Genomic DNA, 25,684 nt, shown 5'->3' on the forward strand with positions numbered 1-25,684 from the left:
GAGTGGCCATCACAAAGCCCTGACCTCAATCCTGTAGAAAATGTGTGGGCAGAACTCAAAAGGCGTGTGCAAGCAAGTAGGCCTACAAACCTGACTCAGTTACACCAGCTCTGTCAGGAGGAATGGGCCAAAATTCGCCCAACTTATTGTGGGAAGCTTGTGGAAGGCTACCCGAAACATTTGACCCAAGTTAAACAATTTAAAGGCAATGCTACCAAATACTAATTGAGTGTATGTAAACTTCTGACCCACTGGAAATGTGATGAAAGAAATAAAAGCTGAAATAAATAATTCTCTCTACTATTTTTCTGACATTTCAGTGGTGATCCGAACTGACCTAAGACAGGGAATTTTTACTCTGATTAAATGTCAGGAATTGTGAAAAACTGAGTTGAAATGTATTTGGCTAAGGTGTATGTAAACTTCCGACTTCAACTGTACCTGTATATATGATATACACTGAGTATACCAAACACCAATTGGAACACCAATATTAAGTTTCACCCCCTTTTGCCCTTGGAACAGCTTCAATTTGTTCCACAGGGATGCTGGCCCATGTTGACTCCAATGCTTCCCACAGTTGTGTCAAGTTGGCTGGATGTCCTTTGGGTGGTGGACCATCCTTTATACACACGAAACTGTTGAGCGTGAAAAACCCCGCAGCATTGCAGTTGACACACTCAAACTGGTGCGCCTGGCGCCTACTACCATGCCCCGTTCAAATGCACTTACATTTTGTTTTGCTCATTCACCCTCTGAATAGCACACATACACAATCCATGTCTCAGTTGTCTCAAGGCTTAAAAATCCTTCTTTAACCTGTCTCCTCCCCTTCATCTACACTGATTGATATGGATTTAACAAGTGACATCAATAATAAATCATAGCTTTCACCTGGAAAGAGCAGGCCTTCTTAATATTTTGTATACTCAGTGTATATGCCATTTAGGGCATGATCATTCCTGCAGCAGCTGGATACAAGATACAAGGGCCTGAAAGAGATGGGGGTGTTACGTGATGGTATGGCCCACTCACCGCTCGTATGACTCTGACAGAGCGCAGCTCGGCATCGCAGCCCCCCCACACCCTCCAGTCATGGTACTCTCCCTCCTCCAACATATACTGGTGGCCTCGGAAACCCTCCTTCTCATAGCCCACCCAGCTAGAAGTACAGGGAGACAGAGGATGAGATGCAGGAAGTAACAGACACACACACACACACACACACAGTCTACTCACCAGCCTCCCTGTACTTTGATGGATCCGGGGCTGTACATGAAGGCAGTCTGCTGTCTATCCTTCCTGGTCATGAAGTCTCTCATGTTGGTGTAGATTGTCCTCGTCTTCCCAGTGAAGTAGGGCTTTTCATAGAGCACCAGCTGGGAAGACAAAACAGCAGGCGCAAGGGGGGGCTGAGTAAGATTCAATGGAAAGTTACCCAATAACTTTTACAGTGAGGTATCGGCTTCAATCATTTGTTTGTTTGTTCATTCTTACCTTGGGCTCACCAGGTTTCTCCACTCTTGGTTCACCCTGTCATAAAAAACATTAGGAAAATTTCATTTCGTGGTCATCACCTATGAATGCAAAACATGAAGTATACTAAAGCTATTTCCATGGGGTGTACATTGTTCTAGCTGTGGTCAGTCTCTACCATGTGTCTATTATAATCTTACGATTTTGAGAGGGTGCACGGAGCCCACGTAAGGTTGTTCCACGCCCCAGGCTGCAGGGTTGGGGAACCCCCCCACCTCCAGAACACGTGGTACGCCCTGGAAGAAAGGCTGAGCATATACCAGCCATCTGGAGAGAGAAGAGAGTCAATCCAATCAGAACAGAGATATCATTACAGAAGACAGACCTCACCAAAACCATGCTATCACACCAATAAAATAGCCAATATACTGTAATATATTGAGCTTAACTTCTTTTCACCCAATACAACGTTAAACCCCTAGAGTTGACTGACGCACTGGTGTGTCAATCTAAGTTCCATAAAAAATTCCCCATCAAAATCCATCAGTTTAAGCTAGAGATATCGTTTTTTTGGCATTGGATGCGTTTTAAATCCACCGCATCCGCCAGTGTTGCACTTCCACATGGCAGGGCTAGAGCGGTGTTCGTCAGATCATAAGAGATCCCGAAAATCGGTCTTCTCACGGAAACGTATGTAGCGTCAGAACGGTTCGACCTCAAAACTATTATGACCACTACGGAAAGGGGAGATTCTCATGAACACGGTGTTCTCCGTTTTGCACTACGACCCCACAAGTGTCACAGGACTCTGCTGAAGGTGACCAGATGTAAAAAATATTGGAAGTATGAAGGAGGATTTGTGCCTACACAAAAAAAGGGGTTAAATATGTGTAAAAAAAAACGACAAATATTTCCTGAGCTTTCTTATATCTCCTTGATTGAGGACAGACACTTCAAACCCTTGTTTCTTATGATATATTTTTTGACTGTCTTTTTTGCCATCAATTTTTTTTTATACCTAAAGGGGTCCTAAAATTCAAAAATCAAATAGCCAGATGGTCCATAGTACGCCCATCTTAAAACAATTCCATATGTCAGCTTAGCACTACTCCCCCAGGGATTACATTTGAAGCTTTATTTGATCAAACAATACATTGTATCATCTTACTTTCATAAATGTTTATCCTTGTGCCCGACGTGGCCGACTAAAAAGCAGTTGGCGGAGCTGACTACAGTTACTCACAGTCCAGCGTTGATGATGATGGAGTTGGCTTTGATGGGGAAGCCGAATATCCTGGCGTCATCTGACGTGTCTCTGAAGGTCACCTTCTTCCCCTCGGCATTCTCCTCTGGGAACAGACTGATCTCTGGCACACTGTAGTCCTGCGGGGGCAGAGAGAAATGACAGGTATGGTACTTTGACACTAGGGGGTGCTATAGTCTCACAGAGCAGCGCAATTGTGATACAGGCTCTAACAGAGAGGACGGAGTTGTGAGGCAGAAATCCTTAAAGGTGCCAGAGTCTATCAACAGACGAGCAGTTCTACTGAACCACACCTAATCAGATTGACATAACTCTCACCGAAAGCCTTTGGAATTCTTCTGATCCACCAAATACACAAAGCCATGTTTCTAACCACAACCAAGGTTTTAGTAGTTGCCTGGTTGCATGCCACACTTTGAGAAGCACTGCTCTAGGGCTCATCATATAATCATAATAGTAAGGGGTCATCTGTGACTTCTTCTTCTTCTTACCCTGACTACTCTTCGTACTGATCCTATGATGAACCTCCTGGCCGGCTTGGCCGCCACCACTTCTTCTCCTCCCTCCTTCTGGCTGTCCTCTCCATTCTGCGGTTGTTGTCCCTCTACCTCCTCGGGGGGGTCGAAGGGGTAGGTGAGCTCTATGTCCCCCTCGTCCAGAGCGATCTTCTCCCCTTTGAAGTTGGGCTTCTCGTACAAGACCCAGCTGAAGAGAGGAATGGAAAGATGGGGTTTAACAACAAGTCCAGTTGGATCAGTGGTCTGAACAAGATTAATTTAACAATGCATGACCTATTTTAAAAGTGAGTTAAACAGGGAAAGCTGGTGAACAGATTGGCCATTGCTCTAATGATGGACACACTAGTAGAGCTCTACACTAGCACCCTGAGGATGGCCCTGGTGTTCCTATTGAAGATATGAAAGGGTGAAAGTAGAAATATCTATCCAGTTATGTAAGTATTCACAAGATGTTGAGTCGTCAAATCAAGCTGTATTTATACAGCCCATTTCAGACATGGAGCGCAACACAATGTGCTTTACAGAAGAAAAAAAAATAAAAGAAAAAAATGAATGACTAAAAATGAAAAGCAAAGCTAAAAGGCTGTTTAAAAAAAAAAAAAATTATCCACAGTTTCACCCCCCCCCTCAGGTTCTCTGGCAGGCTATTCCAGTGGCTGGGGGCATAGTAACTAAAGGCTGCCTCTTGGTCCTAGGCTTTGGGACAGTTAAAAGGCCAGTGCCAAAGGACCTGAGGGACCTACTAGATACTTAACTTCAAAGCATGTCTAACATGTATTGGGAAGCACCATCGTGGATTTATTTAAAAACCAATAGAAGAATCTTAAAATGTATTCTAAAACTCACAGGCAGCCAGTGCAGAGACCTTAAAACCGGTGTAATATCTGCTCTCCGTCTGGTCTTGGTCAGTACCCGTGCTGCAGCATTCTGTATGTGTTTGTAGTTGACCAATGGCTTTCTTGGGTAGACCAGACAGGAGAGCATTACAGTAGTCAAGCCTGCTTGTTATAAAAGCATGGATGAGTCTCTCTGTGTCAGCCTGAGAGAGAAACAGCCACACCTTGGAAATAGTAAAACACTATTTTGGTCACATTCCTAATGTGTGATTTGAAACCGAGTTCAGAATCTAAAATAACACCTAGGTTTTTTATCTGGTGTTTTATCTTTATTGCCCGTGAATTAAAACATGTGGCCAGATTCTCTCTCTGTGCTTTGGCTCCAACAACAAGCATCTCGGTCTTATCTTGATTTAGCTGGAGGAAGTTGTGAGCCATCCAAGTATTTAAATCACTAATACAGTCAAATCCTTTATCCGTGGAACTAAAATCCTCTCATTCTTTCATACCCATAGCCCACGGAGAGTTTGCAAAAGTGAGGGTTCACACAGAATAAGTGACAAATAACATTTGCTTGTTATTTGGACTTCTTTCAGTCAAACATTTGTATTAGTGATATAAATCCAAACCACCCGGTGGCACATGTTCTGTACTGCACTGAGAGTTCCGAAAACCACAAGTTCACACACACACACACACACACACACACACACACACACACACACACACACACACACACACACACACACACACACACACACAAACAAGTGATAAATAATAATCATGTCATGCCAATTCGGCCATGGCTCATTAGCTGCATATTCTACACTGAGAGTTTTGAAAAGTCAACATTCACACACACAGAAAAAGAGAGAGAGATGGAGACAGAATGAACAAGTGACAGATGTCACCCTTCAGATGATCTGTGATGGTAATGAAAGCAGCCTAATGATTATTCACCGCTGTGTCTCAGTGAGGCTTGGCGGTAGAAGGGGGTTGCACCACATCACTGTTTAGTGTTCTGGAGCCCCAGGGATGGGTGAGTCAGCATGTTCAGACCCATTTTGGACACCGTGCTACCCTACACCATGCTACCCTACGGCTGCCCCCATAGAAGAACCCTTTTTTGGTTCCAGGTAGAACCACCTGTGGAAAGGGTTCTACATGAAAGACAAAAGGGTTCTACCTGGAACCAAAAACGGTTGTCCTATGGGCTAAAGTCGAATACTTATTTTAGGTTCTGGATGGCACCTTATTCTAAGAGTGTACAGTAATAGGTTGTGAGAGACTGTTTATATTTAAACATTTTAGAGTAGGCAAACTATAGCATGAAAGAGAGAGAGGAAGACAGATACGCAAATATCCCTCTCCAGAGAGCTCCTAAGAAATCCCGTGCAGCACGGAGAAAGGGATGGTTGTGAGAGACTTGAGAACATTCCCTCTGCAGTGCACACACCCAGTGCAGGTATTGGACTGTATGCCTTTGCTCTACTTCCTAATATTAATAATCCATTCCCTCTCAGAAATAATGCAATGATTATAGTGTGTATTACTACTAGGTACTTGGTTGAGATCCTCCTGCAACTATCTTGATCATAATTCTATGGATTAGCATCTGTGGTGCACCAGGGTCATGGAGATCAGGCTTTAGTTCAGAGAGTTGTCTGGGACGATTGCACTTTGTGTGTGAACACTTACCCTCCTCTGACAACCCTGATAGAGATGGTCTCCTGTAGTTGCCAGGGTGTGGCATCAACGACATCACTCCACACCTCCATCCTCTGGCCACACATCCCTGGCCGGTCAAAGATGAACATCTGGAAAAGACAGCACCATTTCATAATGCTCAAATTAAAACAGCACACTCATGCTGTACATGTACCATGGCCCATCCTCTATCCGAGCACGGACGCTAGATCTGCTCGTCTTTAGCCAATATCTGACGTACATTAAAAGGTTCTGATGAAGGCCACTACCAAAGGGAATGAAGGCTCAAACGTCAAGCTTTTAATAAGTTGCTCAAATAAAATGATATGTTTTTAATGGTGAACGAGCGTTGCACCGTTTCCTGTTCAATGACGATGTAATTCTTTGGTTGCACCTTCACTCACGTTTGTTAACCCCCCCCCCCCCCCCACTTCTTTCCGTGCATTAAAAGGAACAAACAGATCTAATGACCAGGCTAACTCTATCCATCCCTTTTCAACATCAATCGAAGCAGCAAACAGCAAACAGCAAAAAGACTGAGATGCAACTTAGACACACTGCTTTGTGTTGTGAACCACATGAACGTTCAGGTAAGGTATGCTATTGTGTATCACAGGTAGGCTCTGGAATCAGAAACTGTCAGACCTAAATGTCAAGCAAGCCTGTAGGTGCCATGACGGAGCTGAGATAGAATGGTACAGTTGGGGGAGGAGCAATTTGGTTGCATGCAGGAGCAAGCTTGACATTTAGCTAGGTTCATAATCTCCGTCTTGATGGCAATGGGCAAATGAGGCAGGTGTTTAGCTAGTATTACTTGTTAGGGTTGAAATACCACAGTAATTGATTAAGAGCGGGATTGTTGAGAGGAGAACAATGGCGTTGGCAAGGCACCGGCGTAACTTCTGCCAACGCGGAAATAATTACGGATGACTAATAATAAGAGATTGAAACTGTTACCAAACGATGAAACGAAAACATGCCCATCAAGTACACCACAAATATGTATTTATTTTTCTCAAGTCAAGCTCTGGAAGCTTTGGCAGCCCCGTGCTGCGGTTGCGACCCTTAGGTTGGGAACCCCTGCTCTGTAGTATGTTAGGTCTATAGTGAATGAACTGGGCTTTTAGTAATATTCTCCAAACCAGTGAGTGTGCATTGGAAAAAAGAAAATGTCTTTCTTTGTGAAGACGTGATTTCCACTTCCACATAATTCTGATTGATATATCTAAATGTTCAACAGCCTAAATAGAGAACGATGTTTGGGCTGAGTGAATAAGAATACAATCATACTAATCTCATTTCCTCAGCTTTACCATGCTCTTCTCATCCTTAATTACTCGACTTTGGCAACTGTCGGTCTCTGGGGTACCTTGAAGTGTGAAGCCGTTAATTCACTTTTAATTATCATCATTAAAAAAAAACACATTTAAGGATGTTATGTGGTTACTATTGCTCCTTGGAGACCTCCATAGTTCAAGTCAAGACAGCTGGCAAAATAAACCATTTTTGATAAGGCTAACTTGGTTGGTGAGCAGATCCCTCATTACATCTAAAAAAAAAGAGGTTGCAATGGGACATTGACCTTTACTGCAGGACAAAGACGATAGATGAGGGACAGAGATGGGTGATTCCTGTAGTAGTTTTCACAGTCAGACAGACACTCACCTTTCCTGGTCGAGGGTTGAGCTTTCCATGTTCTTTCTCCTTGGTGAGCTGCAGACACACAGCGAAAACAGCTCTTTAGTCATTTCCTACTTTACCAAACCACTATAAATAGCACATAGCTATCTTACCTTGCTATCTTTTAAGATGAATGTGCAAACTGTAAGTCGCTCTGTATAAGAGCTTCTACTAAATGACTAAAAATGTCAAATGGAAAAACAAAAAGGAACAGTGCATCACTAGACTTTCTACAGTATGTCATGTTTAACTTCTAAATAGTTAACATACCAAACCTCAAAACATCTAAACTACTGCAGCAATAGTACCCAAACGACAGAATGTAAAATCCACAACCCCCAGCCACCCTGTCAACCCCCTTTTGCAATTACTGATTAACACACAAGGCCACCCATGTCCCATCACTCCATGAGATGGCAAACATGAACTTCACCTTGAGAGGAACGATGTATGAGACAGACAAAAACAAAATACTGTGTGTGTGTGTGTGCGTGCGTGCATCCACACAATTAACAATATCCTTTGCAGTGATTTACTATGCGTTTCACTTTATTTCAGCACATGCCTAACCATCTCAGCATTAGTTCTGATTAACACCCCATCTAGGAGAACTGGTTCTGAGGAAGACAAGGAGAGGGGAGCGGCCATTCTGACAGCACAACAACAACAACAACAACATCTCAGATCTTCAGGAGAGAAAGACACATTCTCTTGTCACTTGTTCTACTCTCACCAGACCTTGGCATTCCTTGGTTACACCTTTTTCTCAATGACATGTACTTGGGGGACTGGTGGCATATAGTTGGAATGTGATAGAATGTGTCCACACTGTGGTCTGTAGTCCTTCACCTTTCTGGGTGGACAGGTAGAGAGAGAGAGAGAGAGTGTGTATATGTGTGTGTGTGTGTGTGTGTGTGTGTGTGTGTGTGTGTGTGTGTGTGTGTGTGTGTGTGTGTGTGTGTGTGTGTGTGTGTGTGTGTCAGGGATCCCGTTAGGAAAATGTGGCGCCGGACAACTTGACCGAGAAGATATTAAATTACCGGCCATTTGAGAAATTTACCGGACCTATATGCACTGCATAACCCATTAGGGCATCCACCCACGGTGATCAGAATGACAGACATCACATTTTGATTATGGTAATGCATCTTAACAGAACATCAACTCATGTAATGAAGCAGCCAGTAAAACGTCATTTTCAAACATTTGCCAAAATGCAATTTGCGGTTAAACACCATCCTAAACAGCACACCTGGGAAAACACCATCCTAAACAGCGCACCTGGGAAAACACCATCCTAAACAGCGCACCTGGGAAAACACCATCCTAAACAGAGCACCTGGAAAAACACCATCCTAAACAGAGCACCTGGAAAAACACCATCCTAAACAGAGCACCTGGGAAAACACCATCCTAAACAGCGCACCTGGGAAAACACCATCCTAAACAGCGCACCTGGGAAAACACCATCCTAAACAGAGCACCTGGGAAAACACCATCCTAAACAGAGCACCTGGGAAAATACCATCCTAAACAGAGCACCTGGGAAAACACCATCCTAAACAGAGCACCTGGAAAAACACCATCCTAAACAGAGCACCTGGGAAAACACCATCCTAAACAGAGCACCTGGGAAAACACCATCCTAAACAAAGCTCCTGGGAAAACACCATCCTAAACAGCGCACCTGGGAAAACACCATCCTAAACAGAGCACCTGGGAAAACACCATCCTAAACAGAGCACCTGGGAAAACACCATCCTAAACAGCGCACCTGGGAAAACACCATCCTAAACAGCACACCTGGGAAAACACCATCCTAAACAGCACACATGGGAAAACACCATCCTAAACAGAGCACCTGGGAAAATACCATCCTAAACAGAGCACCTGGGAAAACACCATCCTAAACAGAGCACCTGGGAAAACACCATCCTAAACAGCACACCTGGGAAAACACCATCCTAAACAGAGCACCTGGGAAAACACTATCCTAAACAAAGCACCTGGGAAAACACCATCCTAAACAGAGCACCTGGGAAAACACCATCCTAAACAGCGCACCTGGGAAAACACCATCCTAAACAGCACACATGGGAAAACACCATCCTAAACAGAGCACCTGGGGAAAGGCCATCCTAAACAGCGCACATGGGAAAACACCATCCTAAACAGCACACCTGGGAAAACACCATCCTAAACAGCACACCTGGGGACAGGCCATTCTAAACAGAGCGCCTGGGGAAAGGCCATCCTAAACAGGGCACCTGGGAAAACACCATCCTAAACAGAGCACCTGGGAAAACACCATCCTAAACAGCGCACCTGGGAAAACACCATCCTAAACAGCGCACCTGGGAAAACACCATCCTAAACAGAGCACCTGGGAAAACACCATCCTAAACAGAACACCTGGAAAAACACCATCCTAAACAGAGCACCTGGAAAAACACCATCCTAAACAGCACACCTGGAAAAACACCATCCTAAACAGAGCACCTGGGAAAACACCATCCTAAACAGAGCACCTGGAAAAACACCATCCTAAACAGAGCACCTGGAAAAACACCATCCTAAACAGAGCACCTGGGAAAACACCATCCTAAACAGCACACCTGGAAAAATACCATCATAAACAGAGCACCTGGGAAAACACCATCCTAAACAGAGCACCTGGGAAAACACCATCCTAAACAGAGCACCTGGGAAAACACCATCCTAAACAGCACACCTGGAAAAATACCATCCTAAACAGAGCACCTGGGAAAAGGCCATTCTAAACAGCACATCTCATAGCAGCTCCATACAGGATGTGATAGAGATGAAAATCTATGTTAGAAACTTAGAAAGAGGGTGAATCTAAAGATGCAACAACTACGATGGGTTGCTAATATGACTAGGATTGTATCTTTGGCTTCTGGACAATGAAAGATATTGGATATGAAAACCAATAGAACAGGAGATAAATGGCATATGTGCCAAAATTATATAATTACTCCTGTGTTTGAAGAAATAAGCAAATTCATTCAAAATACTTCCCCAGAAAGCATGACTTAGCCACAGAGGTATCAAGGATCATTAGCTTCTTTAAAAAAATAGGTGTGGATAGTTACAAATTACAAGCTCATAGGCCTATGCCTAATTGGGAAGCACGCTATTTGGAAAGCGCGTGTGGCAATAGGCCTAGCTGATTATTGAGTTGCGGCTGTCAGTGAAAAGCATGTAAAAATACAGTATGTGTTTAGATAATGTGTCTGAGTATAATTGAAAATGTTGAGACAAGAAGGAGGGGAGGGGTGTGTGTCGAAGACATAGGCGAGTCTCTATACAGATGGAGCAGTGGTCTCCCGACAATTCTTGCTCATTCAGTGTTTCATTGTGTGAATTGTTTGCACTTTTATCTATATTTTTTATCAATTCCACATTACATACAGTGCCTTCGGAAAGTATTCAGACCCTGATTTTCCCCACATTTTGTTACGTTACAGCCTTATCCGACGATGGATTAAATAAATACAAATCCTCAGCAATCTACACACAATACCCCATAATGACAAAGTGAAAAAAAGGTTTGTAGAAAATCTGCAGAGATGAATGCGAGAAAACTCCCCAAATACAAGTGTGCCAAGCTTGTAGCGTATACCCAAGAATGCTATGCTGCCAAAGGTGCTTCAACAAAGTACTGAGTAAAGGGTCTGAATATGTATATTACCGTTCAAAAGTTTGGGGTCACTTAGAAATGCCCTTGTTTTTGAAAGAAAAGCACAGTTTTTGCCAATTAAAATAACATCAAATTGATCAGAAATACAGTGTAGACATTGATAATGTTGTAAATGACTACTGTAGCTGGAAACTGACAATTTTTTTATGGAACACCTACAGAAGCGTACAGAGGCCCATTAACAGCAACCATCACTCCTGTGTTCCAATGGCACGTTGTGTTAGCTCATCCAAGTTTATCCTTTTAAAAAGGCTAATTGATCATTAGAAAAACCTTTTGCAATTATGTTAGCACAGCTGAAAACTGTTATGCTGATTAAAGAATTAGACTAGTTGAGTATTTGGAGCATCAGCATTTGTGGGTTCGATTACAGGCACAAAATGGCCAGAAACAAAGAACTTTCTTCTGAATCAGTTTATTTTTGTTCTGAGAAATTCCATGCGAAAAATGGCCAAATAACTGAAGATCTCGTACAACACTGTGTACTCCTCCCTTCACAGAACAGCACAAACGGGCTCTAACTAGAATAGAAAGAGGAGTGGGAGAACCCCGGTGCACAACTGAGCAAGAGGACAAGTACATTAGAGTGTCTAGTTTGAGAAACAGAATCCAGCATCCCGGAGTCTCCTCTTCACTGGTGTTTTGCGGGTACTATTTAATGAAGCTGTCAGTTGAGGACTTGTGAGGCGATTTGGTTACATAAATTGCTGTTAATGCATTTATTAATTACAGTCATTTACCGTTCTCATTCTCGGAGTGGAAACGTTGTTTGCAGAGTTCACAACCTGCTAAACTTGTGAGAAACAAGTTTTGGTTTATTTCATAACCATAATTTACGAGATCTGTACATTTTTCATTGTCTTTTGTTTGGAGTGCTCCAAACGTGTCTGGTTTCTGTCCTGATAATATTGAGGGAGCACACGCACCTGAGCACGCATAGACGTACCTGGCCTGCTGCGAGGAAATGTAGGAAAGTGTTTTTTTAACATCCATTGTGAATGACATATTAAAACTATAGTTCCTCACAGTAAGCTATTTGAAAAATCTTTCCTACAATCTCCCACTCAGTAATCACCAATCTTCAGTGTGAAAGAGCAATGGAAGTTATAGGCCTACCGCTGCATTGGCCTATAGGCTATGAGTTCCATGCATTCATTTATTTAGCTGCCAATGGATCACGGTGTATAATGGTGTATCAATGTGCCCATATGGCAGAGGCTGGTGAACTTGCATTAGTTTACTTTAACTTTGAGATTTTTTTCATTTTAATTCAGATTTTTACGATTAGCCACGTGACAATGATTTGGAGAAACTAAAAAGTTATTGAAATGAAACTGCTCTACGAAAATGCGCATATGAAAATCACAACTGGCATGCAGAACGGTAGAAATGAGAGGATAAATTGTAAGATTCTCCAAACTTGAAAGTCACGCCCTGCCTATGAAGTCTTTATAAAAGAATTGCCTCCAGGTTTGCATGGTCAGATTTTGCCTATAGGCTACTTTGAAGCAAGGTAAGACATGCGCCTCATAATATGAAATAAAACATTCAGGTTTCAAAGAATTAAATATATTTTCATAATGCATACTGCCTCCAGCGCACATCGTAAAGTGTTGGGTGACGAGCTGAGAGCCTGCTGCCTAAACTTTAATGGTGAATGGGAGGCGTGCATCAATTACCAGTTGAGAAATAAAAATAGTAGCTCTTTTTAATCGTGCACCAAAACTGTTTTTAATTAGAATATTTAGAATTGTTGCGCAATGAATGGGCTGATAAAAACACGTTTTACTCCAACAACAACCAGCGGAGGAGCTGCAGGAGAAATCCCGCTCAAAAAAAGGCTCTGTACGCTGTACGTGTATAATCGTTGTGTTTGGATAAATAAGATAAATGATGACTAACGATCTCCTCATTTTGGTTGGCACCAGTTTTATTTATCGGCTTTTCATTTGTTTTTATCGGCCAAAAGCAGATGTATGTTTGAAATGTGATAACCAATTACAAATCCCAACATTGGAACAAAAACTCAAACCGTGTCAAATGTATCAAAGGTGTCGTGCCAACATCTATAAAATAATGTAATAACGTGCAATTCAAGATAAGGCACAGGCTCGTGCTCTTTCGTTCGTACATCTTGGCTTGCTTGACGAGATGCCTTTGCAGAGCCGTAGCTGAAACATTCTGGAGCAGAAAGTATAGAAAATGCTGCAGATGCGTTATGTAAGCCCTAAGTCAACTCGTAGAGTCATTAAACACACCACGTGTATCCGGGATGTCTTTGGGGTTAGAAAACCCGACTGAAACTGCTGAGAGACGGAGTGAGCAGTCCCACAATAGAGTGATCATCATGTAGTGTCCTCACCTGTCTGGTTACGACACACCGCTGCCAAGGTCCTTTTGTCAAAAGTGATTGAGTGTCGGTTACCGTGGCAATTATCCAGACTGTTTCTGTGTCGAGTGTGCTTTTTCCATTAGCGACTAGGATTTGGTTGTAAAAAACACTAGTCCATGCTAAAGGGCATGACTAGCATGATTCATAACACATACTACCAGTAAACTTCACCTTTGGGTCTGACCCACAAGTTGGAGTTACAGATGAAGTCGGAAGTTTACATACACTTAGGTTGGAGTATTTAAACTCGTTTTTCAACCAATACACGCATTTCTTGTTAACAAACTATCGTTTTGGCAAGTCGGTTAGGACATCTACTTTGTGCATGACAGAAGTCATTTTTCCAACAATTGTTTACAGACAGATTATTTCACTTATAATTCACTGTATCACAATTCCAGTGGGTCAGAAGTTTACATACACTAAGTTGACTGTGCCTTTAAACAGCTTGGAAAATTCCAGAAAATGATGTCATGGCTTTAGAAGCTTCTGATAGGCTAATTGACATAATTTGAGTCAACTGGAGGTGTACCTGTGGATGTATTTCAAGGCCTACCTTCAAACTCAGTGACTCTTTGCTTGACAACATGGGAAAATCAAAAGAAATCAGCCAAGACCTCAGAAAAAAATTGTAGACCTCCAACAAGTCTGGTTCATCCTTGGGAGACATTTACAAACGCCTGAAGGTACCATGTTAATCTGTACAAACAATAGTACGCAAGTATAAACACCACTCCTAGAGATGAACGTACTTTGGTGCGAAAAGTGCAAATCAATCCCAGAACAACAGCAAAGGACCTTGTGAAGATGCTGGAGGAAACAGGTACAAAAGTATCTACAGTGGGGAGAACAAGTATTTGATACACTGCCGATTTTGCAGGTTTTCCTACTTACAAAGCATGTAGAGGTCTGTAATTGTTATCATAGGTACACTTCAACTGTGAGAGACAGAATCTAAAACAAAAATCCAGAAAATCACATTGTATGATTTTTAAGTAATTAATGTGCATTTTATTGCATGACATAAGTATTTGATACATCAGAAAAGCAGAACTTAATATTTGGTCCAGAAACCTTTGTTTGCAATTACAGAGATCATACGTTTCCTGTAGTTCTTGACCAGGTTTGCACACACTGCAGCAGGGATTTTGGCCCACTCCTCCATACAGACCTTCTCCAGATCCTTCAGGTTTCGGGGCTGTCGCTGGGCAATACGGACTTTCAGCTCCCTCCAAAGATTTTCTATTGGGTTCAGGTCTGGAGACTGGCTAGGCCACTCCAGGACCTTGAAATGCTTCTTACGGAGCCACTCCCTTAGTTGCCCTGGCTGTGTGTTTCGGGTCGGTCATGCTGGAAGACCCAGCCACGACCCATCTTCAATGCTCTTACTGAGGGAAGGAGGTTGTTGGCCAAGATCTCGCGATACATGGCCCCATCCATCCTCCCCTCAATACGGTGCAGTTGTCCTGTCCCCTTTGCAGAAAAGCATCCCCAAAGAATGATGTTTCCACCTCCATGCTTCACGGTTGGGATGGTGTTCTTGGGGTTGTATTCATCCTTCTTCTTCCTCCAAACACGGCGAGTGGAGTTTAGACCAAAAAGCTCTATTTTTGTCTCATAAGACCACATGACCTTCTCCCATTCCTCCTCTGGATCATCCAGATGGTCATTGGCAAACTTCAGACGGGCCTGGACATGCGCTGGCTTGAGCAGGGGGACCTTGCGTGCGCTGCAGGATTTTAATCCATGACGGCGTAGTGTGTTACTAATGGTTTTCTTTGAGACTGTGGTCCCAGCTCTCTTCAGGTCATTGACCAGGTCCTGCCGTGTAGTTCTGGGCTGATCCCTCACCTTCCTCATGATCATTGATGCCCCACGAGGTGAGATCTTGCATGGAGCCCCAGAGCGAGGGTGATTGACCGTCATCTTGAACTTCTTCCATTTTCTAATAATTGCGCCAACAGTTGTTGCCTTCTCACCAAGCTGCCTGCCTATTGTCCTGTAGCCCATCCCAGCCTTGTGCAGGTCTACAATTTTATCCCTGATGTCCTTACACAGCTCTCTGGTCTTGGCCATTGTGGAGAGGTTGGAGTCTGGTTGATTCAGTGTGTGGACAGGTGTCTTTTAACGAGTTCAAACAGGTGCAGTTAATACAGGTAATGACTGGAGAACAGGAGGGCTTCTTAAAGAAAAACTAACAGGTCTGTGAGAGCCAGAATTCGTACTGGTTGGTAGGTGATCAAATACTTATGTCATGCATTAAAATGCTAATTAATTACTTAAAAATCATACAATGTGATTTTCTGGATTTTTGTTTTAGATTCCGTCTCTCACAGTTGAAGTGTACCTATGATAAAAATTACAGACCTCTACATGGGTCGGTCAGGAAAACCTGCAAAATCAGGTTTTCAGGTAGGAAAATCCTCTAAAATCGGCAGTTTATCAAATACTTGTTCTCCCCAATGTACATCCACAGTAAAACGAGTCCTATATCGACATAACCTGAAAGGCCGCTCAGCAAGGAAGATGCCACTGCTCCAAAACCGCCATAAAAAAGCCAGACTACGGTTTGCAAATGCACATGGGGACAAAGATCGTACTTTTTGGAGAAATGTCCTCTGGTCTGATGGAACAAAAATAGAACTGTTTGGCCATTAATGACCATCATTATGTTTGGAGGAAAAAGGGGGTGGCTTGCAAGCAGAAGAACACCATCCCAACCGTGAAGCACGGGGTTGGCAGCATCATGTTGTGGTGGTGCTTTGCTGCAGGAGGATCTGGTGCACTTCACAAAATAGATGGCATTATGAGACAGGAAAATTATGTGGATATATTGAAGCAACATCTCAAGACATCAGTCAGGAAGTTAAGCTTGGTTGCAAATGGGTCTTCCAAATGGACAATGACCCCAAGCATACTTCCAAAGTTGTGGCAAAATGGCTTAAGGACAACAAAGTCAAGGTATTGGAGTGGCCATCACAAAGCCCTGACCTCAATCCTATGGAAAATTTGTGGGCAGAACTGAAAAAGCGTATGCAAGCAAGGAGGCCTACAAACCTGACTCAATTACACCAGCTCTGTCAGGAGGAATGGGCCAAAATTCACCCAATTTATTGTGGGAAGCATGTGGAAGGCTACACACAACGTTTGACCCAAGTAAAACAATTTAAAGGCAATGCTACCAAATACCAATTGAGTGTATGTTAACTTCTGACCCACTGGGAATGCGATGAAATAAATAAAATCTGAAATAAATAATTCTCTCTACTATTATTCTGACATTTAACATTCTTAAAATAAAGTGGTGATCCTAACTGACCTAAGACAGGGCATTTTTACTAGGATTAAATGTCAGGAATTGTGAAAAACTGAGTTTAAATGTATTTGGCTAAGGTGGATGTAAACCTCCGACTTCAACTGTATATAACAGTTATACACTGAGTGTATAAAACATTAGGAACTCTTTCAATGACAGACTGACCAGGTGAATCCAGGTTAAAGCTATGATCCCTTATTGATGTCACTTGTTAAATCCACTTCAATTAGTGTAGATGAAGGGGGGGAGACAGGTTAAAGAAGGATGTTTAACCCTCAAGACATTTGAGACATGGATTGTGTATGTGTGCCATTCAGAGGATGAATGGGCAAGACACACTTTTTAAGTGCCTTTGAACAAGGTGTAGTAGTAGTTGCCAGGCGCACCGGTTTGAGTGTGTCAAGGAATGCAAAGCTGCTGAGTTTTTCAAACTCAACAGTTTCCCATTTGTATTAAGAGTGGTCCACCACCCAAAGGACAACCAGCCAACTTGACACAACTGTGGAAACATTGGAGTCAACATGGGCCAGCATCCCTGAAGAACGCTTTCTACACCTTTTACTGTACAGTCCATGCTCCGACGAATTGAGGCCGTTCTGAGGGCAAAACTCAATATTAGGAAGGCGTTCCTAATGTTTTGTACACTCAGTGATTTAATGACTACAACCCACCCAATAGCAATAAGACATCAGTATGTGATGTTGATTGAAATGCCAGGCATACAGTAGGTCCACACGGCAAAGGGATGTTTTCAACTAAATTCACAAAAGCAGGGACGAGCGGGGTATGGAAGCCACCGTTCCCCGTTGAAGGCAGTGAACGTCATTCCGTGAGTGACTATCAAAACCACTAAGAATAGTTGTGGGCACTAACATTTTAGTTTTTAAAATCCTGTATTGCAGTAAAAGAAGCTTGAGTGGCACGTTGGACATGAATTGCCGCAATTGTTCTGCCAATACCGCGGAGTGACCTAACTTTTTAGTGCCTGCAACTGTAGTTATTATCATGCTAATCATCATCATTAATCAAGTCAGGCTAGTACTGCATAGTACATTAGGAAATCCTGGCACTTGAGCAGAAGGTTGACTGACAGATCAGTTACTCAAGTCTTTACCTATAGTTCAGTACATCCCCCACTCTCTCTTTCTCTCTGTGTCTCTGATTAATTGAGTGAATGCTGTCAGTTCCATCACGTACCCACGCCTCACCGCCTTCCACCATGCAGATCAGATGTCAACCTCAATACAAGCACTGCAGGGTGGGAATGTGCTTACAGAACGTCTTGCAGGCCCAGCATGATCCGTTCAGACTGTGCACAGACTTGTGTAAGAGAGATTAACGGAACAGCGGGTAAAAGAGAAGACTTAATAATTGTTACCCCTCCACCTCCCTCCCTCTTCCTCTCCCGGGCCAGACTGTCGACTCAGCTCTGTCTGATCCACCAGTAAACAGAGGTCTAACTTAAGGTAAACGAGAGGTGATAATACAAAAGACGAGGTGTGGCATCCAAAGCAGGATTCGACAGATAGATCGCTGGGTGGAGAAGTGCGATAGAGTCTCGTAAAAATAATACAAGAAAAGAAAACATAACAGTGTGCCAAGATTAATTATGCCCATGCTACCTGGATGGGTAGTTTTCATTAATGTCATATACAGTTGAAGTCGAAAGTTTACATACACCTTAGCCAAATACATTTAAATTCCGTTTTTCCACCATTCCTGACATTTAATCCGAGTACAAATTCCCTGTCTGTTAAACGTCAGAATAATAGTAGAGAGAATGATTTATTTCAGCTTTTTATTTCTTTCATCGCATTCCCAGTGGGTCAGAAGTTTACACACACTCAATTAGTATTTGGTAACATTGCCTTTAAATGGTTTAACTTGGGTCAAACGTTTCGGGTAGCCTTCCACAAGCTTCCCACAATAAGTTGGGTGAATTTTGGCCCATTCCTCCTGACAGAGCTGGTGTAACTGAGTCAGATTTGTAGGCCTCCTTGCTCACACACACTTTTTCAGTTCTGCCCACAAATTTTCTATAGGATTGAGGTCAGGCCTTTGTGATGGCCACTCCAATACCTTGACTTTGTGGTCCTTAAGCCATTTTGCCACAACTTTGGAAGTATGCTTGGGGTCATTGTCCATTTGGAAGACCTATCTGCGACCAAGCTTTAACTTCCTGACTGATGTCTTGAGATGTTGCTTCAATATATCAACCTAATTTTCCTGCCTCATGATGCCATCTATTTTGTGAAGTGCACCAGTCCCTCCTGCAGCAAAGCACCCCCACAACATGATGCTGCCTCCCCCGTGCTTCGCGGTTGGGATGGTGTTCTTCGGCTTGCAAGGCTCCCTCTTTTTCCTCCAAAGATAACAATGGTCAGTATGGCCAAACAATTCTATTTTTGTTCCATCAGACAGTTCTGCAAAAAGTACGATCTTTGTTCCCATGTGCAGTTGCAAACCGTAGTCTGGCTTTTTTAATGGCGGTTTTGGAGCAGTGGCTTCTTCCTTGCTGAGCGGCCTTTCAGGTTATGTCGATATAGGACTCGTTTTACTGTGGATGTAGATACTTTTGTACCTGTTTCCTCCAGCATCTTCACAAGGTCCTTTGCTGTTGTTCTGGGATTGATTTGCACTTTTCGCACCAAAGTACGTTCATCTCTAGGAGACAGAACGCGTCTCCTTCCTGAGCGGTATGACGGCTATGTGGTCCCATGGTATTATACTTGCGTACTATTGTTTGTATAGATGAACCTTCAGGCGTTTGGAAATTGCTCCCAAGGATGAACCAGACTTGTGGAGGTAAAAAAAAAAAACTGAGGTCTTGGCTCATTTCTTTTGATTTTCCCATGATGTTAAGCAAAGAGGCACTGAGTTTGAAGGTAGGCCATAAAATACATCCACAGGTACACTCAAACAATGTCAATTAGCCTATCAGAAGCTTCTAAAGCCATGACATCTGTCACGCCCTGACTTTAGTTATATTTGTTTTCTTAATTTTTTGGTTAGGTCAGGGTGTGACAAGGGTGGTTTGTTTAGTTTTTGTATTGTCTAGGGTTTTTGTTTATCTATGGGCATTTTGTATGGTCTAGGGGTTTGTAGGTTTATGGTGGCCTGAATTGGTTCCCAATCAGAGACAGCTGTTTCTCGTTGTCTCTGATTGGGGAGCCTATTTAGGTTGCCATTTTTCATGTTGGTTTTGTGGGTAGTTGTTTTCTGTTTTGTGTTGATGCACTTTACAGGACTGTTTCGTTTTCGTTCATTCTCTTTGTTATTTTGTTTAGTGTTCTGTTTAAAAAAATATTTAACATGAACACTTACCACGCTGCGCTTTGGTCAGACTACTCTTCATCCGACGACGAAAATCGTGACAACATCATTTTCTGGAATTTTCCAAGCTGTTTAAAGGCACAGTCAATTTGAATGTATGTAAACTGCTGACCCACTGGAATTGTGATACAGTGAAATAATCTGTCTGTAAACAATTGTTGGAAAAATTACTTGTCACGTACAAAGTAGATGTTCTAACCAACTTGCCAAAACTATAGTTTGTTAACAAGAAGTTTGTGGAGTGGTTGAAAAACTAGTTTAATTGACTCCAACCTAAGTGTATGTAAACTTCCAACTGTATGTACAGACATAGATGTAATGTGTCCAAGGCATGTTGCCCATAGTCTGTTTCCCTGAGCAGTGGCACACCTTTTACTGGGGACTGGGTCATGTCCCCCCCACATTTTGAGATTGTATTTTTGTTTATCATTGCAATGTGATACAAAAAGCAGCAACGGTGTGCTTACGGACCATCCGGACACCTCCGAGCGGTCAGGTAGGCTGTTTAGAATGTTCAACAGGATTGATTTAAGACCACGTGGACACCACAGAGCAGGCTGACAGGCTGTGTGAAGGCAAAGCTTCTGGAAGGCTGGCTGAATCAGCACGGGAGAGTTGAGCATCGTTCAGTGTGTATGTGTTTCGCTCTTTCACCGAGTTGTAAAGGCAAGCAGAGCAGAAACTGGCTACTCTTTAGTATTTGGCAAGGTAGCTGCTGTTTAACTTAACAGATTTTTTTTTAACTAGTGTTAATTCGCAGTACTGAGCTAGTATTGTAACTGAGAAGTAACGTTAGTTAATGTTTCATCCCCCTTCGACAGATGAATGAATTAGCTACGCTAGCTAGTAGCTACCACAGCCAGGTCAGCTCTAGCCTTTAGTTCTGTCAGATAGCGATATGAGGTGGCTATTACTACTATCTAATAGCAGTTGTTTGTATGGAAATGTTTTGTAACCTTTGTTTTGTCCCATTTCAACAGAAGTAAATGAACTTGGCTAGCTTTCGCCGGTTGATGTACCGTTAGAGAGAGAGCTGTCCAAAAGTTGGCTGACGTTAGCTATTATTTTTGCCTCAATCACACTAGACCTGAATCAAACGATGAAACCATCAGCCATACGATTGAAGATTGATATTCTCACGTTTTTTCAGAGCAATGTGAGTTTGTATAAGTTTGTATAAGTCAGTACGGCAATGTGACGTTATTGATCTGTCAGTTTCCCTAGCTAATTCCCTATTTTTCACACTGACACAGTAATAAACAGCTCTAACGTTACAGGCTTCACTGTCATGGTGCACAGTAGAGGTCTGCATGGACCAATTTCTTCTCCCGCGGGAAGAAGAAAGCGTTTTTTTCTTTTCTACAGCTTTTCATACCGCACTCCGTTGGCTCTCTGTCCGACTCCCGCCCGCTACCGCTAAAACTGGGTAAACAAAACAACCGCAGTCCCGCAATGTTATTTTAGGCGCATGTGACGCAGCTCACTTGACAGCCATGGGCCCAACAATTTTGCGCCCTATAGGTAATATCAAATGCGCAAAAATAACTTAAGCCATAGTTTTAATTATCAGAGATTCTCACATGGCTCTTATATTAGGATATCTGTATTACTAGGCCAGTGGCAACCCGTAAAGCTAAACTATATACAGTTTCAGACAAAAGTTTGGACACACCTACACATGTCAGGGTTTTTACTTTAGTTTTACTATTTTCTACATGGTAGAATAATATTGAAGACATCAAAACTATGAAATAACACATATGGAATCACGTAGTAACCAAAAAAGCGCAATATATTTTAGATTCTTCAAAGTAGCCACCCTTTTTTGATTACCACATGATTCCATATGTGTTATTTCATCGTTTTGATGTCTTCACTATTATTCTACAGTGTACAAAATAATACAAATTCTTCTCTCTGTGCAGCAAACAGTGGACAAGCCAGATGCTATATTAAGGCAGTCTGACAAACCAAAATGTATCAAGGGTTGATAGAGGCGTTTCCCGACTACACAAAACATGTCAAACAAAAATGTGAGGAAGACCTGGTAGAAGCTATTAATGATAATGAATGGATAAAAATACTGTATGTTTGAATGCCCAGTCATGTTCATATCATCTCAGTCATAAATTACTGCAGTTTAAGACCATCCATAGAACATACTATATGCCAATGTAACTGAATAACATGCACTCAGAAATGTCAGTCCTCTGCTGGAGCTGTAAAACACAAAAGGGGACATATTGTATTTGCATTTGTTATGATCTTGTGCAGTGTGGCTGAATTCTGGCAAAGAGTACGTTCTTTTATCTCTGCATGTCTACAGATTCTCCCTTCTCCCTGTTTTTGTTTGCTTGGAAATGTTGATACTGGAGACTTATCTGAAGAAGCTGTGTAACCAAGCATTTATAGTGGCTAAGAAATGCATTGCCATTAATTGGAAGGTTGGTTATCCTCCCACAATGTCAAGTTATGTATCACTAGATTTGGGAAACTTTCATAAGGATTGAATGCCTTGTACAGTATGAGTAAAGGAGTCTGTATTGAAAACATGCCCACGTCAGGGGAGATGCCTATTTTAGGCAATCCCTAGCTGCTTGGCTGCTCAGTCCTGGCCCTGGTGGTCTGCCGTCCAGTGGGTTGCCTTTGCAGGGTGGTGGACCCCTCGGAACAGGACAGGGTGACCCAGCTATATTTGGTGTAAAAGTAAAAAGAGCTCTACAATACTATTGGGCCTATGAGAGTAATTATATGGAGGATGTGCTGTTTCTGTGTGTTAATGTGTATGTGCAGTGTTATGTGTTTTGTTGTTCTTACCAAACCTTTCCCCTGGGAATTACAACAATTATAGGTGGGAACTGGGAAGGAAATTGTATTGGGAGAGAGTTGAGTTATTGACGAGACTGGTGGGGGTCTGGCGTGCAGGCATAGAGGATGTCTCAACAAAGAGTTGTTTCACGAGTTGTTCATTTGTTAGGCTATTGGTTATAGGTGCAACACAATATTTATTATTGAATTACCTTTGATCTAGTTCAGTCTTATTAATCACTTAAACTGTGGGCATTTTTGCTTACTTTTTGTTCTAGATGCCCCCCCCCCCCCCCCCCCACACACACACACACACACACCTTCCAAACTTCTAAAACCCTGCCCCTGAGTATTAAAATTCCCCAGAAACTCCAACCATTGTGTTTTGATAGGTCTGTCTTTGCGTGTTGGACTCTCTCTCGTACACTCTCCCATCCCTATCCCTCTTCTCTTTTCTTCATCTCTCCATCCCTCTGTCTCTCTTTTACTATCTCATTCTCCATGTCCATCGCTGTCTCTCTCCATCTCTCCCTCAATTCTCCTCTCTGTTGGCAGAGGGAAAGCAGGATGAGGCTGTAAAAGCCAACAGTGGGTGGTGAAACAAATTTTCCCCAAACACTCGCCTGGCAACACCCACTTGATAACAAGCCACTTACTTTACCTGCCCTAGTGACATAGCATTTGGGTCAGAGAGCCACTAACATTATAGGTAACTGAACTGCCCTTGTGACTTCTGGCTGAATCCTTACCTGAGATCTAGGCTATGCATGCACAGAAACGCTTACATAAATCATGTATTGATGTCAATGGGAGATTTGCTCAAAAAACTTGAGCCAGGTTGCCATTGTAAATAGTAATTTGCTCTTAATTGACCTGCCTGGTTAAATACAATAAATTAAATAAAAATTCTCACCCATGGGGGATCTCATTTTCGGGTTGTGGATCTCATATTCTGATTTATATTAGGTTTCGGCCTACACATTTGAGGTCAGACAGCCAGTTCCATTGAGGAGCCTAATCACATGGCTCAACAGGGTCAATAATAGTCTCAGTGACACAAAGCAACATGAGCTTTACCTGTGGCCCTGACAGGAGGCAAGGCAACTAGATATCCAGACCGGAAAACAAAGAAGGCACACATGCAATGTGCCAACTCTGCAAAACACCCTACAGTTTGCATAGGACAAGCGCCAACATCTCAGTAGAATGCAGTCGGATAAAGCTCGAATGTATACTGTATGGCATCTTCCGAAATCGTCTGAAACCCGAACTCTTCAAAGAGTATCTTAAATAGTCCCACAGCAACCACCCCCTTTTCGTGAACTAACACTCGCACTTGACTTTTTCCCCCACTTACTAGCTGTGAATATGCTGTTGGCTACTTTACTGAGGAAAAATCCTAAATGGCTAAAATGTAAATGTATTTCCCATCGAGGATGCATCTTGTGGTGTGACATTTATGTGGCATAAACGGTATATGTAAACTGTAAAAAATAAGCCAAATTGTCTGATTGTGAAACAATTTATGTGCCAGTTTCACAGTTCTGTGGAAGAGGCTGGAAAACTGAAAGAACTCCGGTGGAGTTTTATATAACGAGTTAACACAATCTCAAAGTATTTCAGCAGATTTCTTGCGTTTTTGTGTGGCTTAATTTGCGTGAAAATACACACATTTTTGTGATACTTAATTCGTCTAAAAATACACATTGTGCGACTACATTTTTGGGGGGCAAACTTTGGAAAAATATTTTGAAAGTATTGGAGCAATGCATTTTGGGCAAAGATGTTCTACACTGCCTTTTTTTGTGTCCCACATTTATTTATGTAAAAAAACAAATGTGGGCTCCCCGAGTGGCGCAGTGATCTAAGGCACTGCATCACAGTGCTATGTAGCTGTGCCACTAGAGATTCTGGGTTCGAGTCCAGGCTCTGTCGTAGCCGGCCGCGACCGGGAGACCCATGGGGCGGCGCACAATTGGCCCAGCGTCGTCTGGGTTAGGGGAGGGTTTGGCCGGCAGGGATGTCCTTGTCCCATCGCGCACTAGCAACTCCTGTGGCGGGCAGGGTGCAGTGCACGCTGACACGATCACCAGGTGCACGGTGTTTCCTCCGACACATTGGTGTGGCTGGCTTCCGGGTTAAGTGGGCATTGTGTCGAAAAGCAGTGCGGCTTGGTTGGGTTGTGTTTCGGGGGATGCATGGTTCTCGACCTTCGCCTCTCCCGAGACCGTACGGGAGTTGCAGCGATGAGACAAGACTGTAACTATCAATTGGACACCACGAAATTGTGGAGAAAAAGGGGTAAAAGTAAAAAATATATATATATATACACAGTTGAAGTCGGAAGTTTACATACACTTAGGTTGGAGTGATTAAAACTCGTTTTTCAACCACTCCACAAATTTCTTGTTAACCTCTTTCAGCTAGGGGGCACAATTTTTTTGAAAAATAAGGTAAACTGACTATTTCTCAGGCCCAGAAGCTAGAATATGCATATAACTGACATATTAGGATAGGAAACACTCTAAAGTTTTCAAAACTGTCAAAATATTGTCTGTGAGTATAACAGAACTGATTTTGCAGGCGAAAACCTGAGGAAATCCAACCCGGGAATTGCCTTTTATTTGGAAAGA

The 25,684-nt window shown here is 42.7% G+C and overlaps 1 protein-coding gene across 1 annotated transcript in view; it reads right to left on the reverse strand.

The window, feature by feature from the left end:
* LOC120026765 (beta/gamma crystallin domain-containing protein 1-like) overlaps window positions 1-25,684 on the reverse strand; it is a 47,437-nt gene that overhangs the window by 6,486 nt on the left and 15,267 nt on the right. The window contains exons 3-10 of the mRNA XM_038971483.1: window positions 7,467-7,514; window positions 5,793-5,911; window positions 3,232-3,445; window positions 2,720-2,859; window positions 1,677-1,803; window positions 1,498-1,533; window positions 1,240-1,379; window positions 1,036-1,162 (exon numbers count right to left, since the gene is read on the reverse strand). Of these exons, the coding sequence (XP_038827411.1) occupies window positions 1,036-1,162; window positions 1,240-1,379; window positions 1,498-1,533; window positions 1,677-1,803; window positions 2,720-2,859; window positions 3,232-3,445; window positions 5,793-5,911; window positions 7,467-7,514 (951 nt within the window). The remainder of the gene's footprint in view (window positions 1-1,035; window positions 1,163-1,239; window positions 1,380-1,497; window positions 1,534-1,676; window positions 1,804-2,719; window positions 2,860-3,231; window positions 3,446-5,792; window positions 5,912-7,466; window positions 7,515-25,684) is intronic.

The sequence above is a fragment of the Salvelinus namaycush genome, chromosome 32 (genome assembly GCF_016432855.1).
Source record: "Salvelinus namaycush isolate Seneca chromosome 32, SaNama_1.0, whole genome shotgun sequence".
Lineage (NCBI taxonomy): Eukaryota > Metazoa > Chordata > Actinopteri > Salmoniformes > Salmonidae > Salvelinus > Salvelinus namaycush.